Source organism: Dipteris shenzhenensis, chromosome 12 (genome assembly GCF_047967505.1).
Source record: "Dipteris shenzhenensis isolate YYH24624 ecotype China chromosome 12, Dip_SZ_1.0, whole genome shotgun sequence".
Lineage (NCBI taxonomy): Eukaryota > Viridiplantae > Streptophyta > Polypodiopsida > Gleicheniales > Dipteridaceae > Dipteris > Dipteris shenzhenensis.
In genome coordinates, this window is record NC_141607.1 from 6,700,609 (window position 1) to 6,722,947 (window position 22,339).

Sequence of the window (22,339 nt, forward strand, 5' to 3'; positions counted from 1 at the left end):
AGACCGATGGGTCTATGAGACTGTGAAAAACCTGGTACAAATAAGCTGTGGGGGTAGAGCTATCCACATGTCAAGGACTAGAAACGAAAGCCAAGCAAGTGCTTAGTGTCCCAAGGACAAGCAAATAAGATCAAATATCTATTGAGCCACCAGTGGACATTAGGGAACAAACGACATAGAAGCAAACATGGGATAACTCATAACAACGAATTGAAGCTCCAAGGATGATCATATAAAGAGGAAATATGGACCTAACAAACAATGATAAGAGACATGTGCAAGGGACTCAACAATACAGCTCAGCGCGGCAAGTAACAGAAAAGGAGTGGCTCACCATTGAGCTACTAAGTTTAATATTAATTAGATGAGATACAAGGATTTTACCCTAGTAACTGAAAGTATGCCTTTATAAGGGATAATCTTCTTAAGAACTTTTACTTGTAAAAGAGTGAGATAGAAAGCTAGACCCACCTATGAGTTGACCTCAAAGGAAAAGGACCACGAACTAGCTACAAACTTAAGCTTCACTACTTCTATGACTTAAATATCCAAGGGGCTAGCTACATTACTTCTACTATAAGCAACTAGGACATTAGCAAGGAGGGCCAAATGCAAGAACTACCTTTGACAACCCACCTTGGCAATTGCACGACAAAATGAGGAAGAGAACGCAAGCACCAACAAGAGCTCTTGGAACTAACTCTATAGAAAATTCCACTATTAAAGAAAAGAGAAAAGCAGAGGAAGCACACCAGTTGTCACAATCCAAGGAAGTATAAGCACCCAAACTCATTGGGAGGAGTTTTAGATTTTTGCAAATTTGTAGAAATGTTTTCATATAAGGATCTAAAAATCTATCAGGGGTAGAAAAGTCACTGTTTTCTTTTGGCTTTCTATCCATGGGGAGATTGCAATAAATCAATGGAGGTCTAGTGCTTCGCCTTCCTACAATGTCACATCTTAGCTGAGGAATCCATTCAACATTGCCTTTGGGAATGCAAGCAAGATGAGAATTAAGAATGGGCTGGATAAGAAATTTCTAAATGCTTTGCTATTGTGTATGTCCCTCTCCGTCCCATCATTTTGAACCCAAAATTATTGACCATACCATATGGATCATATGTGGCCATCATATAAATCTATGCCCCTTAAGGGCATCCACAGGCTCTTGATACACCATGCAGCCAGAGTACGACTCACACAGGTATTTATCCCTACTTAAATAAAAGTCTTTTTCATGGAAAAAAAATTTCAGAGACCCAGTAACACAGAAAACGCTACAGAAATTCTGGCTAGACCCACAAACAAAGTTGCAGTTTTTCAAGTAAGAGATTAACCCGATGGTCAATATGAAATGCAGAAATACCTTAGGGAAGATATCTCAATGTTTAAAAGGCATTTAATCTGCCAAATAAGAACCAGCTCACATGATCTATTGGTGGAGAGGGGCATATGGACACCGCCCAGGATCTCAAGAGAGGAAAGGATTGCCTTTCAGCGGAGCTAGAAGATGTAATCATCTGCTGGTAGTGCATATAGCAGTCCTACAGGCAGTTGAATCTGCATTGGGTTGCAAACAGCAGCCAGCCCATGAGAATAATTCTCAGCTTGCAGCATTGTGACTGTTGTTGGAGAGAATCAGGCTTGCGATAAGCAGCTGATGATCGCTTTGGTCTGACAACTTAGATGAACTGTAAATACAGCAGTTCAAGGCATTCCGGCAGTCTATTCAGAGCTATATAACCAGTTTTAAAGTGGCTGTAGAGAAGGTGACATTGCAGAAATCTGCTGCAATACATTTGACTTCAAGTGGTATGTTGCCTACCACCCCTACTAATTGTACAAGTTGCCTAATTTATACCTTGAAAGGATTTAGCCACCCCCACCCCCAAAAAAAAAAAAACAATTGACCATTATATCCTGCAGCACAGTATCGCTTAATAAGTAGTTCCACCCTTATCTGTCATATAAGCATCAGAATCAAACAAGCCTACAATCAAGCAGTTCTTAAGCTCCGAGAACTATGAGTTGATTCCAGTATCTACATTGCAATCATGCAGTTCCTACCCTCGAGAACAGTGGATAATATATAGTCCTTCTCAAGCCTTCCCTACTCAAACGTCTTGTATTACCTATGGGACTCTTGGATGCACTTTTGCCACTCAACAGAATTTCTGCTAACCCTTGTATATCCGATTGATCATCCTGTAGGACAAAAACACAAATCATTTATACACCTATGAGAAATGCAACAAATAAAATCTCAAATTCAAACACATGCATTTCCTTATAAGATGCAAGTCCAGTAACAAATGCTCTTCTACAAAGACTAAAATTTGCAAAAGTCATATCCTTAAATTACTGAAAAATAGTGAAGACATGCCACAAAGTGTGATTAAACATACTTTAGGAATACTCAATTTGTCATTATACTTACCTACACCCACGCCAAGCATATTCTATCTACATTCCGTAAAATAAAGTTTCAAATCTCGATAGATATATATGGGATGATACTATCCAAAAGCTTTGTACTAGAATGTACACTAGCAAGTCCGTAATCAATGAGGATAGTGTTGGATAAAATAGGGCCAATGCCCCACCTGTAAGGACACAAATGAAGAGAAATCAGGGGCTTGATACCTCGGGATGTAGAGGGAAACTATCAAAGAGTTGTTTAGGACATTCCTAGTTTATGGGGTAGATGGGATGGGATGTGGGCAGCAAGATGGCTGCGACATGGACAGAAGATGGAAATCCTCTTTGATGTTGCCCTGGTTGAGAGCACAAGAGATGCAACAGTGCACAACAAGCCAGAAGAAGGGCTGTGACGAGAAAAGAATACCAGGTTGGCAGCAGCAGCACGATCTGATGTAGCAGGTATAGAAGAGGTACTGCAGGTTGTGCAAGAGCTGCCAGGTAGGCAGTAGGGTCAGCACCAGACGCAGCCAACAAGGGCTGCCAGGAGCTGGCTTTATAGGCCCCAACAGCAGCAGAACATCGCATGTGGTCAGCAGTACAGCAGTCAGCTGACCGTTGACAGGCCTGATCGGTAGTCTACCTGACCAGGTCGGCTGACTGGCTGCCTAGGTCATCCAGTCAGGGGCATTTCCAGCCCTATTAAAGGATCTCAATGCTGGCCCATTCTTCAGTTCATCCTTTGGGCTGAAATGCCTCTTCCTTGGTGCAGAGCAGCAGTCTGTTGGAGAGCAGAGGAGAGTGCTTGCGTGCAGCAGAAGAGATTCTCATAGCAGTTCAGTTCTGCAGAGATTTTGGTCCAGGAGCACACAAAGAGGCAGATCTACTCGCAGTAGATGAGCCAGATTATCATGCACAAGAAGGGAAGAAGGAGACTACATTGTTGCCACTTTAGCCCTGGTATGGCCTTGTAAGACATTTAGGGCCCAATTAGGATATTTTAGCACTGGTATGGCCTTGTAGGCCACTTAGGACATTTGGTCCACTTGGGACACCTAGGACATCTAGGTAAGACACTAGGGTGTACTTGTGTCCATCTGACCTCTCACTTGTACTTTCTCATTATCCATTTGCAAGTACTCTCCATTGCATTCTCAGCTTGTTGTCTTCCACTCCATTGCATCGAATAGTGGTATCAGCGCAGGATTGATCCAACCTGCCGCCCTTCATGCATCTATTGTGCCCATTGCACCTCTTCGAGCTCAACCTCGACCTGTTTACTCAGCTTGACTTGCAGCTTGCAGCTAGTGTGGAGACGCACCTCTTCCACATAGCTCAGTGTCGACCTGGTGTACATTCGAGTACACATCTATTGTTCCGCGACAACTCAAGCAATTCTTCCAGCTGCCTGTATGAAGCCGCAAGCAGTACCTGCCCTCCATCTTGCACTTGTGTCTGTCCCGCAACCATGCATCTGCATTTCCATCACCACATTTGAAGCTACTGTTACTATTTGCTCCAGCCCCGTCTCGCAAGAGCTCTTCCAGCACAGTGATAGTCTTCCAGCCCTTTCTATTGCCTTGTCATGCAAGAGTTTCATTATACCCCATATTCGGTCTTGCAGGAAGCAAAGGCTGCATGGGATACATTGGCCAATCTCTATCAGATTCAGAATGACACCAGGGTCGCCCTTTTGCACAAGCAGCTGGACAATATTAAGAGGAGACAGCATGGATACATATCTCACAAAAGTCAAAGTAGAGTAGCTCATCAATGTTGACGAGACTGTACCAAATCCTCATGTAATTTCCACGACATTGGATGGACTACCTGATTCTTATAAGGGCTTCGCTACGACATCGAGGTTAGTGGCATGGGTAACCCCAACCACTACAACTGCGATCAGCTTGTTTCCTTGCAATCACAGGAGGGGCAGAGCCGATCAAATACGACTACCTCCATCAATGCAGAACAAACCTTTGATACAGATCCCAAAGGCGAAGGAAAGGGGGGCAAGAATGTCAGCAAGCCCAAACATACTTCTTCTAGCCAGCTAATGGGAAGAAAAGAAAAGGCCGCAACTATTGCAAGAAGCCCATACATGACATCTCAAAGTGTTGGAAAAGCATTGCTTCAGAGAAAAAGAAGATGAAACAAGGTCTTGCAGTTACAATGCTCCTACTGCCCATGAGCGCAGCCATGAGGCAGCAAATTGTGAGACTGCAGCAGAGTATGAACAGTAGAAGGACAGCAAACACCACAAGCAAAGAAATTGCGAAGAGGAAAGAGAGAGACTACACAAGAACTCACGAAAAGGGCCACTACTGCTCGGTAAAACCTCCAAGGAATGAATGATACAAAGGGGGTAGAAGGGGAGACTATATACAGCTCCAGTCCCCCTCCAGTCGGACCTCAAGATAGGCCGACCTGGTCTGTCCAATGGGCCGGCCCACAGGTCGGTCTGCCACTACCCACAGGTTGGTGAAGGGACCTGGTAACCCGACCAGATAGGCCAGCTCTACTGCCAAGGGGTGTCCTGGTTGGCCCCCCATGCTGGCCCATCATAGGCGCAGCCTAGGGCATCTCCCAAGGCAGCAACACGGGTCCAAAAGGACCCCAAACAGTGTCGTACCAGCCCGTACCAATCCCTGCGTCACGTACAGCAGCTTGGCGCAGCCTACTAGCACCTGGAACAGGCTGGAACCTCCACGAAACCCTCGGGGACACATGGCCCAAGTACACAACCATCCCCCCTCCTACTCTAGCTTCACATAGGGCGGGCACAACCACAAAGAAGCCCTCGCACATATGCTACAGATGATACATTAGGAGATGCCACCTCTAACCTCCCCTCTCAGCTCATGGATGTTCAATCAGTGTCAAGGAGCTGGAATTAACACCAAGCAGCTGCTATGAAAGTGGCTTGGTAAACAAGTCCACCATGTTGTCCTCCGTCTTACAAAAGATAGCAAGATCACTTCATCCAGCACCTTTTCCCGAACATAATGGTATTGTATCTCAATATTCTTCGTCCGAGCATGGAACAGCTGCAAAGCCAGATTGCCTCACATTTAGCGGAATAGGTAGCCTAATACTCAGCCTTGATCAAAGATAAGGCTACAATGGGTTGCCTTTTACTGCTCCATGTGACTGGTGAACCGAGGGTGAAGCAGTAACCTATAGTCGAGCGTCGAGTGTTTGGATCTCCTCCCTAATCAGAATCCCTCCCCAATCATCTACCCTGTAGATAACTGAGGATCCACGTCCCTGCATCCCAATGGGTCTTTAGCGGCATCTGCATAAAGTAGCTCACCAGCCCCACAGAGAAACTGCGATCCAATCTGGTGTTGAGGAGCCAAATCAAGGATCCAATCAGCTTATGGTACAAGCTTGCATCAAAACCTAGGGGCTGTTGCACATAGATCTCCTCACACAAGTCACCGTTAACAAAAGCTAACTTGACAACCATTTGATAGATTGGACATTGTTGATGAGCACCAACTCCCAAAACAGTCGTGAGAGTAGACATCCAGGAAGTAAGGGCAAAGGTGTCCTCATAATCAATTCCCGGTCGCTGTGAGTACTTTTGATAGATTGGACATTGTTGATGAGCACCAACTCCCAAAACAGTCGTGAGAGTAGACATCCAGGAAGTAAGGGCAAAGGTGTCCTCATAATCAATTCCCGGTCACAAGTCTGGCCTTATGCTTGTCCACAGCTCCATGATCCATCCAAAAGTGTACTTGGTCTTGTAGACCCACTTGACACCAATGACAGACCACCGCTTGGTCTTGGTACCAACTCCCAAGTCCCATTCTTCTCAATGGCTTCTATCTCCAGTTCCATCCCTCTCTTCCAATGCTCCTAAGAGAGTGTGTCCTACACAAAGGAGGTTCTTTGTCTCCAATGATCCAAGACATCAAAGAATAATTGACCTAAAGAAGGGCAGCCTCCAAAACCTTCTACTTGCCATGCTGGGACTTGCGTGGATCTTCTTCCTTTGCCTGAGCCACGAAGAGGGAATATCCGTCACTCCAGAATCACTACAAGTCTCAATCAGCCACTTGGGCACCCTCTGAGAACTTGGACCTGAACTGTCCTTGGGATGCATCATCATCCTGTTCAATGTCTGGTTCACTGTTTGGAACGTCTGCTAGTACTTGCGTGGGCTCACGCACAGAAAGTATGGCATTGTCGTCGTCATCGGTTGGCTCACCAAGAACTGGTGGATCATCAACCACTGACAATGGTATCTGTTCATCCAAGACTAAACCCCTGCTAAGTACAATCTCTCGCCTCGTAGGATCATACAACCGATACCTTGTTGATTGAGAGTTATACGCCGCAAAGATCACCTAGGTGGAAGTGACATCCAACTTCCCCTCTACTTCTTCGTGATGTGGACATAGATATCACATCCAACCACTCGAAAAAGAGAGACATCAAGTTTCCTCCCAAAATATGCTTTAAAAGGTGTTACCTTAGGAATAGCTAAGGTTGGAGAACGGTTGATGATGTGGATAGCCGTAGTAGTAGCCTCTGCCCAGAGAAATTGCGGAACATCACGATGCGTCGGCATGGTCCGAGACATCTCCATGATTGTTATGTTCTTCCTCTCGACTTGTTGGAAAAGCAAACCTTGATAGGTGTGTGTGACCACCGGGTAGTAGGTGTGTTTAGCTAAGCAATGATGTAGGCAGAAATGCCACCTAGATTGATTGAGAGAATCACGGATCTGGGAAGATGCTCTCTCATGAGCTCATCGAAGATGTCAAATGCTTTGTATCTTTGCCTACTTAAAGGCTTCTTTCACATGAATAAATGTACTCGCTTCTTTGTGTGTCTTCTCTTCAAAATGATGATTCAACTTCACCCTCCATAGCCGTCTCTCAATCTCCAACACAACTACCCCGGCTTCAGAAGCAATTTCTGTGTTGGCAAACTCTCGCCAAATGCGCTTCTTGACACAAAACTGATCACAGACCTGGGAATAGAACTCACCACCTTGTCAGCCCTAAGGGCTTTCACGGTCAACCCGAACTCATTCTCAAACGAGAGCACACCACCCTTGGAACCGGGAATATGCCAAGGGCTTCAGTGCCAAAAATACACCCTAGTGAATCTACTGATATCATCAACAAGCAGCATAAAATACAATGCACTCCCAAGGTTCGGGACCGTCATAGAGCCACCAAGATCCACATGAACAATCTCAAGGGGTTTAGAAGCCCGCCTAGTAGCATGCTTCGAAAAGGCTTCTCGATCCTGCTTCCCTCGTACGCATGAAAAGCAATGCCCGTGCTTGCTGCCCACATCAAGTAACCCAAGAACCATCTATTTCGAGCAGCTCGCCACAGCGCATCAATGTTCAAGTGACCCAAACTTGAAGTGCCACACCTCACCTTTAGAGGTCCCAATGATTGAAGAGAGTCAATGTGTAAATACCACGATCAATCGTAGCACTGCAAACTACCTAGCCGGTTGCTTTATCACTGACCTCCACATAGCCTACATCAAACAAAACCATTTTGCCAAGTTTGCAAGTCTCATGAACTGACAACAAAGGATGAAACAAACAATACCTTAGAGAAGTGCTGCCGTCAGAAATAATGTCAACACTACCTTCACCACGAACCTGTTAGAAAATACCCAACAGAGGGTACACGCAGCAGAAATAATGCCCAGGAGCTCACACAGTGTGCGGTGTGGGTGTGGAATCACAGACTTCTTTACTTATGTGCATACAATAGGTGTGCAGACTCATCAATAGACAATGAACCAATCAGATAGAGAAACCACCAAAATATATATTTCCGTCCACAACTATGGACACAATACAAAAGAGACAGATCCAGAGTCCCACCAATGGTGTGGTCCTCTGATCTTACCACAAAGTCTTTCTCCTATCTGCTGGCTATCTCTAGACTAGAGTCCGCGTGCTCCACCTCGAGCATGAGTAAGACTTTCCGTCTAGGATGATCCTCTCCACCTTGCTGTCTGGAAACCAGCCTAGGTGGGGAGCCTCCTGGCTAAGTCTGCAGCCCTGCTAGCACCTCTCTATCCTCCTGAATGTAGGTCCACAGGGTGGCTGCCTGCTGCTCCTTTCTGCTCTGGATCTGCTGCTGCAAGTGATGATAAAATAAGGCCTGAGTGCCTTCTTTATATAGGCCCAAGAGCCTGGCCAGCCAACCGACCCAGCAGCCCTAGAAAGGGCCGACTGCTGGTCGGTTCAGCCACCTGCCCCTGGCCGACCAAAACCGACCCACAGCTCCTTATTTATGGGACTGTGGGCTGCCCTTTTGGGGCACTCATTACAAGGGCCCTTGGCCCACCTTTCAAGGGTAGATGCCCTATAAATACAGGGTCCAGCTCCCCCCAAAACCTACTACAGCCAGTGCGCCTCCTGTCTAGATCCATTGCAATCTGTCCCAGACTGTCTTGCCTCTGCTCCGGGCATGTTCCAGCTCTAGGGCTCCTGCCTGAGCTCCGTACGTGACCCTGAAACCAGCCGTACAGCAGGCATCTGTAATCCGTACAGATCTGCCATCCTTCCGTACTTTCCTGGCCCTCTGTCCTGCCCATAACAGTTCTAGATGTGCTGCCCTCATGCCAGCCATGATGCTGTCTATGTGGCAGCCCCTTTCTCTCTTTTCCTGTTGGGTACTGCCCTAGGTCTCCCTCCCCCATGCTCTCCTCATATGGGGGCTTACAGATGGGGAGGTGACCTTTCCAACACCCCCTCTCACCGACACATCTCAGCCCAATGCCAACACGTCGATGAAGATGCTCCAGTAACCCCCTGGTCGTAGTCCTCTGGAAGCTTTTGGTGTCAAAATCTTTTCCTGGCTTTGCATCCAGTGGCTCCTGCTCCACCAGGTCCGGTTCTGCTTCCGCACACCATCCTGGTACACAGGTCCATCTCTGGTAGCACCTCCTGGTACCACCTCCTTCAGTCGCATTCCCGCCTCTGAACTTGAGCAACCCAACCGTCACGATCTTCCAGTCGTCCCCTTCATAATGAGTGAACAACCTGGAGTCTTCCAGGCACCATGCTCTGAGGGTCTGTTTCAACCCGTCCTTCCTTTGGCAAGGTCTGTAACCAATGAATATTTTCAGATAACCTGAACCATGAACTCTCGCTGAGTTCTCAAGCAGGTACTCTTCTGGCTTCAGTACTCTTTGTCCACCACCTTCTAGCAATCTGCGTTCGAGATTTGGAGAAGCACAAATACTTCCCCTTCTGCCTTCGAAGAAGGCCAATTCCTTCCAATCTCTTATCACCTGAGACAAATGAAGAGCAAGATCCCTCCACAGCATGCTATAAAGGCTCAAATGTAGAATATCAAATACATACCAGACTGTTGTACTGCCTGAATGTTCGCTCTGAAAGCAAACCCTGTACCTCAATGAGGCACCTGCCAAGATCCTGTGTAATCCTGTACTATCCCCTTCTGAAGTCCAGCATCCAACTGACCATGAGACCCTAGGGCTTTCCATGGAATCCACCCTCGTGTCAGTGTCAACAGCTACACACCTGGAAGGTACCAAGCGCTCCATACTGTCCTTCACCTTCACAAAGGTAGCTGACTCCTCGTTGACCCACATCTCTATGTCAGACATCCTTACTGTGATTTCGGGATCAACATACCTGACCTCGGTAACACTCGGTGATGTCACTAGGAACAATTCTTCGATTACCACATTAGCTTTGGCCTTTCCCTCTGAATATGGGTCAGACTCCTGTTTGTTTTTCAGATCCGCCTTTTTCTTTCTGCAGTCCTTTGCAAAATGTCCAGGCGTATCACAATAGAAACACTTCTTCTTGTGCTTTCTCTTCGAAGTCCCCTCGTCGTCAGAGTCGTCTTTATTGGACTTGCCACCGTTAGGCTTGCCCTTTCCTTTCCCAGCAGAATCCTTCACCAGCATCGCCTTGTCATCTTTGTCCTCATTGTAGAGCTTCTCCCGAGCTTCCTCCTGTAGCAGTAATGGACACAACTCCTCAAATGTCAGAGGTTTGGTTCTCTGTCCTGCTGTCACAGCCGTAACAAAGCTCCTGAAACTCCGAGGCAATCTCCTCAGTACCATCAAGGCCAGATGGCATGAGTCTGTCTTCTGACCAATTGCTGCCAGCTGATCCCGCACCACCTTGACCTTCGTCAAATGGCTATGTACCGTATCGCCTTCTTCCATATCAAGATTGTAGAGTTGATGCTGTAGAAGCACAATCCGGGAGGTATTGTCTGTCTCGTATAGATCTTTCAGTGTGGCCCACGCCTCTACTGACGTCTCGACCAGTTGGATATGCGGAAGAACAAAGTCCGCCGTAGTCCCTATGATTATTGCCAGGGCATGGGCATCTCTTTCTTCCCAAGCTTCAAGCTCCTCTCTGTCTACTGCCATGAGTACCTTCCCTTTACTGTCCACCAAGTCTTCCGGCTTCGACTCCTCTCCCGTGGTCAGCTTCCACAACTTCCGAGCCACTAAATGACTCCGGATCTTCACTTTCCAGATCGGGTAATTAGTCCCATCCAGGTTCCCAGACTCTCCAAAGTTAGGGATAGTGAAAGAGAGAAAACTGGAGGAGGAGGAAGGGAAAGCAGGGGCTGAAGAGGCTGTAGATGGCGACATCTCTGCTGTATATACCACACAGCAAAGTCAACCAAACTCAAATTCAATAAACCAAAACTCTGAACGCACCTGACTGAACCTGAGTCACCCTCCTTCTCGCAAGGGCACAATCCTCCAGTCGTGGAAGTCGATTCCCTAGAGCTTCTGAATCAGGGTCGTCCTTCAGCAAGGTCCCTACCTTCAGGCTCCCACACCTGTGAGCCTCCTACTCTGGCTCTGATACCATGTTAGAAAATACCCAACAGAGGGTACACGCAGCAGAAATAATGCCCAGGAGCTCACAGTGTGCGGTGTGGGTGTGGAATCACAGACTTCTTTACTTATGTGCATACAATAGGTGTGCAGACTCATCAATAGACAATGAACCAATCAGATAGAGAAACCACCAAAATATATATTTCCGTCCACAACTATGGACACAATACAAAAGAGACAGATCCAGAGTCCCACCAATGGTGTGGTCCTCTGATCTTACCACAAAGTCTTTCTCCTATCTGCTGGCTATCTCTAGACTAGAGTCCGCGTGCTCCACCTCGAGCGTGAGTAGACTTTCCGTCTAGGATGATCCTCTCCACCTTGCTGTCTGGAAACCAGCCTAGGTGGGGAGCCTCCTGGCTAAGTCTGCAGCCCTGCTAGCACCTCTCTATCCTCCTGAATGTAGGTCCACAGGGTGGCTTCCTGCTGCTCCTTTCTGCTCTGGATCTGCTGCTGCAAGTGATGATAAAATAAGGCCTGAGTGCCTTCTTTATATAGGCCCAAGAGCCTGGCCAGCCAACCGACCCAGCAGCCCTAGAAAGGGCCGACTGCTGGTCGGTTCAGCCACCTGCCCCTGGCCGACCAAAACCGACCCACAGCTCCTTATTTATGGGACTGTGGGCTGCCCTTTTGGGGCACTCATTACAAGGGCCCTTAGCCCACCTTTCAAGGGTAGATGCCCTATAAATACAGGGTCCAGCCCTCCCCAAAACCTACTACAGCCAGTGCGCCTCCTGTCTAGATCCATCGCAATCTGTCCTAGACTGTCTTGCCTCTGCTCCGGGCTTGTTCCAGCTCTAGGGCTCCTGCCTGAGCTCCGTACGTGACCCTGAAACCAGCCGTACAGCAGGCATCTGTAATCCGTACAGATCTGCCATCCTTCCGTACTTTCCTGGCCCTCTGTCCTGCCCATAACAGTTCTAGATGTGCTGCCCTCATGCCAGCCATGATGCTGTCTATGTGGCAGCCCCTTTCTCTCTTTTCCTGTTGGGTACTGCCCTAGGTCTCCCTCCCCCATGCTCTCCTCATATGGGGGCTTACAGATGGAGAGGTGACCTTTCCAACAGAACCTTGATGGTTGAACTAAATGTCACCACCAGTGATTGAACTAAATGTCACCACCAGTGATCACTAAGTTCTTGGATCTTGCTGGGGATGGGCACATGTTGCGAGAAGCTCCACTATCCAAAATCCAAGTCCTAGAAGCTTCTGCCAGAACGGCAACCCCGTCTCCAAAGAGAGATGCTAGAGAGTCTAGAATCTCAAGATGCACAAACGTTTGAGTAATAGCTGCGGATGAGGAACCAAGGGCCCTTATTGGATGTCCACTCACAGCAGTTCCTCCAATAGTGACCTTTCTAGCCACAATGATTGCACGTACGGTCCGCCTTGAGTGCTTTCTTCTCCGCATCTGTCTTCTTGTCATAAGAGGTCCTTCTACTTGTGAAGAACCAGCCTTCTCGAGAAATGCAAATGTGTGCAATGCATGCAGAATTTGAATGCCAATTGGCCCTCCAATGGGGAAGAGTGCCCTCGTGAGAGTACTTGTTTCTATTTTAGACCTACATGCAAGGTGTGTGTGAGATGGCGGATGAATGCAAGGTGAATAGAAAATGCTACGTGAGAGTCACAATGAAAGCCCTTTCATTAATGTCCCTTGAGATCACTCAAGTTCCATCTTCCCATTTACACCTACCCTTATCATATGACCCATGCATCTACCATTTAATGCACCATTCAATACATATTTGGGTGCCACATTTAGAGGTCCAGTCTTCACCATGACACATGCAGCACGAGATAGGATCAGTAGAGGATATGCCGCCTTGGCTCTTCTCGAAAGGCAGTGTGCACAGTCACATTTTCAGCATCCCGACACGAAGTCCTTACTTTTCGATACGCTGGTGAGACCTGCAGCCATGTATGCTAGCCCCTTTTGGGCAGGAGATCTCAGTGTTGCAAATTGGAGACGAGTAGAGAGGTTACAGATCATCATGTTCTCCAGATTGATCAGAGCGAAGCCCACGGTACCGCATCAGATTATGCTCGCAGAGTTCGGAGCTACACCCCTAGCGCTAGATGCAGCATTTCAGCCAGTTACATGCTTGCATAGGATCAGGGTGCTCGGAGACTCAGCAGCAGGCAGAGCACGATTACCGTGGCTAGCACTGACATCCTCGCAGATGTTAGCGGAGAGAGGTCATACTTTTTGTTGGTACCACACACTCTCCACATGGCTCACCTCGTTGGGCTTGGATATGGATAGGCTGCCACCATTTCGATACAGCATAGATGCCCCTCGCCTCCCTCTCACTCGACATGAGCTCAGTCAGGTTATCAGGCCAGATTTGTTGCAGCTACACACGTTTCGCACTTGGGTTCATCCCACGGAGCTTCCTACGAAGATGGCCACATATCGTGACCATTTTCTCAGGATTTCAGAGGATGGCTTCATCATATCCCGAGGATATATCGGCGTTCATATGTCGCACTCACTCAGGATTGCCTTGGGCCAGCTCAGGGTATCTTCCCACAGATTAGACGTTGAGGCCGGCAGGATGCGTCGTACAGCTACCGGACATAGACTTAGGCGAGAGACTAGGATATGCCCTTGTTGCACTATGGGGGAGGTGGAGACTGAGGAGCACTTTGTTTGCAGATGCCCTTTGTATTATGAGATCCGTGGCAGATTTCACTGCTTATTTGGGCATGGATTTGGACCTCTCTCTCGGATTATGGAGTATGAGGATCAGTATTGCTTAGCGTTGTTCATCAGGGAGATCACCAGATACAGAGAGAGATTCCTCAAAGAGCACCGTCGCATCCCTGCCAGAGACCTGGTTATTCATGAGGAGCAAGACGAGGCGCAGGACCATGAGCACAGAGATAGCCCATCTTACCAGAGAGCACCGATGGTTCCACCCCGAGGATGTACATATGACATGATCCGGCAGCACCGCAGGATGATCTTACACAGAGGCCGTACCCGTCGCTTTATTTCTAGACAACGGAGGATGATGGCAGATTTTCGGAGGAGATTGCTCCATGGAGACTTGGCACCACCAGCAGCCCACTTGACACTTGCCCAGATCTTCACACTCATGGCAGGAGGCATGGTCAATGGCCATGACTTCCATCATTTCTTTGGATCACAGACCCCTTAGGGAAGACGATGTTCCTCATATTTCATATTTTACATTTTGTATCTAGGCATTTTTGGTACTCTATTTCATTTCATTTTGTATCTAGGATTTTTGTAGCCATTTTTGGCATCTTAGCTGTATTACGATGAGGCCACCTAGTTGGCGCATCGTTGATGATGTATTTTCCTTTCGGATGATTTTGTGTCCCATAGGCCATGTATGGCCTTCCGTGGACCTTTAATAAAATTTCTTTCTTCTTTCTTTCTTACAATTGCCCCTAGGACCTAGACATGTGTGTGCATATCTTTATTAATAAAATAAGTATCACATGTCCAAATTTGATGCCGTCTAAAGCAGTGGCTCCAGCTCGACTAGTTCTATCTACTCAGATGATCCACCGCCATAACAAAATCGGTTAGTGTCCATCATAAATACAAATACATGTTACACCATTGGCATATAATATATAATAATATTTTAATGTCTACTAATCACGGATGAGTGATTTCTCTTGTCATGACACTACCTAGGTTCCTTCCCTTATTCCACGGAGCTGCCAAGGCCTCCCAGTTACCCCCTAGAAAGGGGTCTAAAAGCACTCCTAGTTGAGCACCATAGGTACCAACTCCTTCCAAGTAAGCACTTTCATTCTCCCACTGGTGATCAACCATGAATAAAAGGTGGAATACTAGGAAGAGAAATGGGACAGCAACAAAATGGCCATGTCCTCAGATGAAATATCCTTTCCTGCCTAAAGAATCTCCTGCTGAATCTCCTGGATTTTGTTGATGTGTTCCCGCATGGCTGATGACTTTGCGGGATGCAACACTCTCATCTAAACCTCAAGAGAGACTCTCTTCATAGGATAAGTTATATTGTACACGGATGGCAAGTGCTCCCAAATCCCTTTGGCTACCATAATATGCTTAACGTGATTACTGATCTAAGGAGTAAAATTCAAGAAAATGAAAGAACATACCCTTGCATTGACCCAGTCCCGAAGTTGAGCCAGATTCTCAGCCACCTTCTCCTCTAGGATCCCTAGGTTTGCTTCAAGGGAATCTGGCCTCGGAACCCCCACCAAAATCATAGGACTGCAAGACCAACCCCATCATGACTCTGTTGGAAAGGTCACCTCCCCATTTGTAAGCCCCAAATGAGGAAAGCATGGGGGAGGGCGACCTAGGGCAAGATCTGCCCAGAGAAGAGAGGGATCTGCCCAAAAAGGGGGCTGCCATATGGGCAGCACCTCACAGCAAACAGGTACGGATGGCGTCAGCAGCATATACGAGACAGCACAGAGGTGTTGACGTGGCTGTACGGAGCTGGAAATAGCCTGGCAAGAGGCGAGATGAACAGGGCTGAGATGCACCTGTTTGTTGCAGATCTGGAGGGCCAAAGAGAAGGTGCTGCAGGACAGAAAAGAGAGCAGGGGTGGTGGCCATGGCAGGCCAGCCACCTGGCCTTGGAACTGCCCAAGGGAGGGGCCTTACATAGGCCTCCCTTGGGGGCCTAGCAGCAGCACAAAAGTCGGCCAACCAGTGCCTGCAAAAGAGCATTGAATGGAGGGCCAGAAGGCCTGGTTACGAGGGCCATAAAGTCGCCTTGGGGGAGGGCGCAGAAAGTCGGCCAGTTCCCCCCTTGCTGGTCGGTTGTTTTCAGGGCTGCCTTGCCCTATAAAGGGAGGGGCCATAGGCCCCATTTGCATATCCAGCAGATCAGCAGATCAGGGAGCAGCAACAGCCTCACCTTTGGGCCTACATCCAGGAGGCAAAGCAGGGCCAGAGTTGCTGCAGACTGAGCTCACTTGGGGCTGAAGCCTAGGCTGTCTACTAGGGCAGGCAGCAAGGTTCTGAGATCTTTGGATGGAGACTCCACATATGCTCGAGGTGGAGCACGCGGGCTCAGAGATCTAGAGGTACCAGCAAATAGTAGGAGAACCTTTTGGTAAGATCAGAGGACCACTCTGGATCTATCTTTTGTATTGTGTCCATAGCTTTGGACGGAAATATATTCTTTTGTTACAGCTCCAGATCTGCCCTCTTTTCTGCCCCAGATCTGCCCCTCCTTTCTGCTCAGATCTGTCCTCCTTTCTGCTCCAGATCTGTCCCCTTTTTCAGCTCCAGATCTGTCCACTTTTCTGCTCCAAAACAGCCTTCCTTTCTGCTTCAGTTCTGCTCTTCTTTCTGCATCAGATTACCTCCAACTTTCGCTCCAGATTCCGTTCTTTCTATTCCAAATCTGCAGCAACCCCTTCATCAGTTTGTTGTCTCAGATTTGGTTCAGTTCCAACTTGTGGAGCTAGTGCAGAAGTCCACTACAGTTGTCAGGACTGAAGTTTGTTTCAGAGCTTCTCTTCACTTGTACTAAGTTCCGTTTGTGATATATATATCTTCTTCAGCCATTGATTGTCTTCAGTATTGTTTTATTTGTCTCCAAGTATTTTCTTTATATGGTATCAGAGCCAGGTGTGCCAATCGACACCTGAGCCTTGATCTGGAAAGCTTGGAAGATAAATCATCACCTGAAGATGTCTTCTCCCTCTTCTCCGAAGCGATCTCAGCCTGAATCAACCTCTATTCAACCATCACCTTCGACATATGTCGAGAGAGAGTCTGCTAGGATTGAAGGTGATGAATACCTCTCCAAACTCTTTAAAGAATTTGCTGAATTCAAGAAATGGAAGGAACTTGAAGCAGGTACCCGCACACCTCGTGCCTCTATCTCTCCACGGTTCTCTCCAATACGTCAACAAGGACCTCTATTCAACTCAGAAGAAGCTGAGCAACATCTCAAGTTCGGTGCCAACGAAGAACAAGTATCCCCTGACGAAAGAGGACAGGCCGGCATGAGAACATTGGATTATTCGACAGTGCCTATTCCACAAGAATCAGTGCAAGGTATGATGCCCTATTCCCTTAGTGCAACTCCTTCTGTTATGCAAGGCATAGGAACAAGTAATCACGAGGACACAGATCCATACATGCATGTGAACACTCGCAGACGAGAAGGAAGAAATGCGTCTGACAATGAGTTTGCTTTCGGTTCACATCCCTCCCTCCCTCCCTTCCCTCTCATCTCTTCCACTGCCATCTTTCCTCCAGTGGTTTCTCATCCTCCTCCTTCTCCCATGCCACTGGATTCCTATAGTTTATTTCCCTCTATCTCTCCCGCTGCCTCTTTTTCACCTCTCATGTCTTATCCCGCCTCTCATATTCATCCCTCCCCCTCAGGACCTTTTTCAAATTCCTTTATTCCTCCGGTGATGCCACCTCTCCCTTCTTCTCACTCTGCTACTATTCCCAATTCTCTTCTGCCTCCTCCGGTTGCTTCTCCCTATCATTCTATTTCTTCCCCTCACCTTGTCTCTGCAACAGCCAAACATGCTTTCACTGATATGACTCGTTTTAACGGGTCTAATTATACCACATGGTCCAATCTTATGCGCCATGTGCTTGATTCTCAAGACCTATGGGAACTCGTTCAAGGTACCGAATCGCCACCTGATCCTCATGTTTATCCTCCTCAGGTAGTTCATTCGTGGCGACATCGTAATGCCACTGCCATTGTTGAAATTATGCAAGGTCTTTTACCTGAATTTCACTCTCAATTACAGCATTTTGATCTTGCCTCTGAGCGATGGGCACATCTCACTGACCGCTATGCAGCTCGAGATCGTACTCGTCGTATCAATCTTGACCATGATCTCCAACAATTCCAGATTCTTGCTGACGATGATCTCAAGGTTAAACTAGCCGATTACCGGCGGTTAGTTGCTGAATTTGCCACAACTGGTCCTCCCAAATCTGAGGATGACCAAGTTACTTTCTTTTTAAATAAACTTCCGCCCAAGTATTTCAGTTTTATGCAACAAATCATTCCTCAACCTTCTCTTCCTACTTTTTATGAGTTTGAATGTCAACTTTTGCGTTATGCTCGTCTTTACTCTCAGGTCCACCAAAAACATAGCATTCCTGCTTCAGAGGGGGCTCTTCTCTCCGGGATTCCAAAAGATAAACCTAGCTCCGGAAAGCCCTCTCCTACTCCTAACCCCTCTAGTAGTAAACCCGCCTGGCACTCCCTTCCCAAAAAGAATAGATTTTGTCAGCATTGCCAGAGAGTTGGGCATATTGACGATGAATGTCGCTCCAAAGCCAAAGGCCTTCTTCCTCATCCTCCCACCATGACTCCTCAACCACCCCGTTGGACTCCTCAGCTCCCTACCACGACTCCTCAACCACCCCGTTGGACTCCACAGCCCCCTACCACGACTCCTCAGCCACCTCGTTGGCGTCCTAGGGGTGGTCCTCCTCCTCCTCCTCCTCCTTCGAACACTGGTCTCTGGAGACCCCAGGGCCATGTCACTAATCACTTTACTCCTTCTCCTCCCTTTATAACTCCTGAAGGTCTGTCTGACTGGTCCACCGGAGATTCTCTAGACTTCACTTCTCAAGCCTTGATCCATATCACCGAGCTTGACTCCTCCTCTTCCTTATCTGGGTCAGCTTTTCATACTCTTTCATGTGACTCTAAATCTTCTTGGATTGTGGATAGTGGAGCCACTCATCATATGACCCCTCATCCTGATCTCTTCATTTCTCGCCAACCGGCAACAGGGGGAGTTCGTTGTGGCAATAACTCTGTTGCTACTATTCATGGTGTTGGTTCAATAACTTTTGATACTGACAAAGGTCCCAAACTTGCTCAATTGGATCAAGTGTTTTATGTGCCCCAATTAGGGGTCAATCTTCTTTCTGTTCATCAACTTTGCCTCCTTGGTCGCACAGTGCTATTTACAAAGATGCATGTTGACATCATAGATGAGTCCTCGGGACTCCTTCTAGCTCGAGGTGATGCTCAACCTAATGGTCTGTACTTTATAAATCAATTTCTTGCGACTCCCTCCCCTTGCGGTTCTGAGTTTCATCGGCTTTACGGTAATGCTACCCTAAAAGATCCAACTGACACAGAACGATTATGGCATTATCGTCTGGGACATTTGTCCTATGACTCTTTATATGAAATGTCTCGGGATCATCTAGTTGATGGCCTACCTAAATTATCGCGCGCTAAAGATATTTGTCATCCCTGTCAATTAGGTAAACAAAGCCGCACTCCTTTTCCTTCTCATTCCACTTCTCGAGCCAGTGAGATTTTGCGTCTAATTCATCTCGATATTAGTGGCAAATCTCCTGTTCCGTCCCTCAATGGTTCACATTATTTCTTTTTAATTGTGGATGATTACTCTCGCTATCAATGGGTGTTTTTCATGAAAGAGAAATCCGACACTTTTTCTTTTTTTGCTACTTGGGCTCGCTTGGTTATGAAATAAACAGGCAAGTCTATTGGGATTGCTCGTAGTGATAATGGTGGTGAATTCATTTCCCATGAATTCACTCAATTCCTTCAAGAGCATGGTATCCAACGCCATCTTACATCTCCAAATTCGCCTTCCCAAAATGCTCGTGTCGAACGGCGACAACGTTCTGTCATGAACATGGCCCGTTCCATGCTTTTTGCAGCCGAGTTGCCTGAACGTCTCTGGCCCGAAGCCGTCAATACTTCTGTCTATATCCTTAATTGCTGTCCTACTCAACCCATCCCGAACATGACGCCTTTTGAGGCCTTTTATGGCTATCGTCCTTCTATTTCTCATCTTCGAATCTTTGGTTGCCGCGCGTACACTCATACTCCCAATGATACTCGCGGTAAACTCGAACCTCGTGCTGAACTTTTTCTTCTAGTTGGCTACTCGGCAGAAGCCAAAGCTTATCGATTATTTGATCCTCGTACAAACAAAGTTTTGGTTCGCCGAGATGTGGTCTTCGATGAAAGAGCAGTGCTTAAAAATTCCTCTATTCTCTCTACTGATGACGTCTCCACTCCAGTTCCTTCCGACAATTCTCCACCCGAAATTCCTTCCTCTCCTCCCGAAACATCTCTCCCCCCACCCATTGCTTCTCCTCACGACCCACTGCCACGCTGGTATCGTCAAACTATGAAGGATTCCGGGATTATTCCTGTCGAACTTCCTCCTTCTGGTCCGCGCCGCTCTACTCGAATAACTTCTTCTACTGCCACTGCCTCTTTTTTTTTACCACGGCCTATATCATACATTCTGAACCTGCCACTTGGCAGGAAGCAGTTAAAAATCCTGCGTGGCATCGTGCTATGGAACAGGAGCTTGAAAGTATTGATCGCAATTAGACCTGGATCTTGGTCAATCGACCCACTCACAAAAAGGTCATCGGAACCAAGTGGATCTTCCGAACAAAACTCAAAGCCGATGGCACCCTGGACAAATAGAAAGCCCGCTTAGTAGTGCAAGGATTCCGCCAAAAACATGGTATCGATTATGAGGAAACCTTTGCCCCTACTGCTCGGTTAACTTCCTTTCGTCTTCTTCTTGCCTTAGCTGCTCATCACCACTGGACTATCTATCAAATGGATGTCAAGAGTGCCTTTCTCAATGGCTACCTTGATGAAGAAGTCTATGTGACTTCCCCACCAGGTTTTTCTCCTCCTGGCCATGAAAATAAGGTTTTCCGTCTCCGCAAAGCTCTTTATGGTCTCAAACAAGCACCTCGATCATGGTTCCACCGAATAGACACCTTCCTCAAAACTAATGGTTTTCATTCTACTCCCTTTGATCCAAATTTATATATCCATCATTCGTCAGAGGGGGTCTGCTTTATTTTACTCTATGTCGATGATCTTTTGCTTTTAGGCTCCACTCCCACTACACTTCAGTACATTAAAACTCAACTCAGCATCACTTTTGAAATGACTGATCTTGGTCGCTCTCCTATTTTTTAGGCATGGAAGTTGTACAACATTCTGGTGGTACTTTTGTTTCTCAACAGAAATATGCTCTTCAACTCCTTGATCAAATCATTCCTCATGAGCCTAAGCTGGCTGCCACTCCCTTAGATCCCACCGTAAAGCTCTCAAAAGACTTGGAGTCTCCTCCCTTTGATGAACATCTCTATCGTCAGGTTGTTGGCAAACTCCTCTGGCTCCTTCACACTCGTCCTGATCTTGCTTACTCCGTCTCTATTCTCAGTCAATATTTTAATGAACCCAAGCTCACTCATTGGCATGCATGTATTCGTATCTTGCGGTTCATTCGTGGTACTTACTCTTATGGTTTACATTTCAGACCAAGACTAACCCTACAGGGATACACTGATTCTGACTGGGCTGGTGACCCGGACAATCGTCGTTCTCATGGCGGCTATATTTTCTCGTTTGGCTCGGCACCTGTTTCTTGGTCTAGCCATAAACAAGAGACTGTTGCTGGTTCTTCTACTGAGGCTGAATACCGGGCCTTGTATGATTGTACCACAGAGGCCATATATCTCCGACAGTTTTTGGCAGAATTGCACTTTCCTTGTACTGAACCCACGATCCTCTACGTCGACAACAAAAGTGCCATTGCTCTCGCAGGCAATCCCATTTTTTCCAACCGCACCAAACATGTTGGTGTTCACTTTCATTTTACTCGCGAGCAAGTGGAACTAGGTACTATTCGGTTGATCTATGTTCCAGCTGCCGATAATCATGCTGATATTCTTACCAAGCCGGTTAATCGCCCTACTCTTGAGCATCTCTGCCCACGGTTGGGGATTGGTTTACCTCCTCCTCTTTAACAGTTTTTTTTCTCTCTCTTTGTGTACTTAAGGAAGTGAACAAATCCCCTACGAGGGCACTCCTTCAAGTCTTTCTTTTTTGTACCATCATCTGGGCATTTAGTGAAGATGAAAACCTACTCTGTAGGCATCTCCATCTAAATGAAAACCCCCAAAAAAAACCAAAAAAAAAAAAAAAAAAAAGGCTGATGAAGATGGTAGATCACTCATGGAACATCTCTTTGCTTCTCCTGTCTGCATTGGACA

At 47.1% G+C, this 22,339-nt stretch overlaps 1 protein-coding gene across 2 annotated transcripts in view; it reads right to left on the minus strand.

Moving 5' to 3' along the window:
- Nucleotides 1-22,339, minus strand: part of PIR121 (transcription activator) — a 312,434-nt gene that overhangs the window by 284,982 nt on the left and 5,113 nt on the right. For both annotated transcript variants that reach the window (XM_087382159.1, XM_087382158.1), the window contains exon 2: nt 2,133-2,205. In XM_087382159.1, coding sequence (XP_087238285.1) covers nt 2,133-2,205 — 73 coding nt within the window. The remainder of the gene's footprint in view (nt 1-2,132; nt 2,206-22,339) is intronic.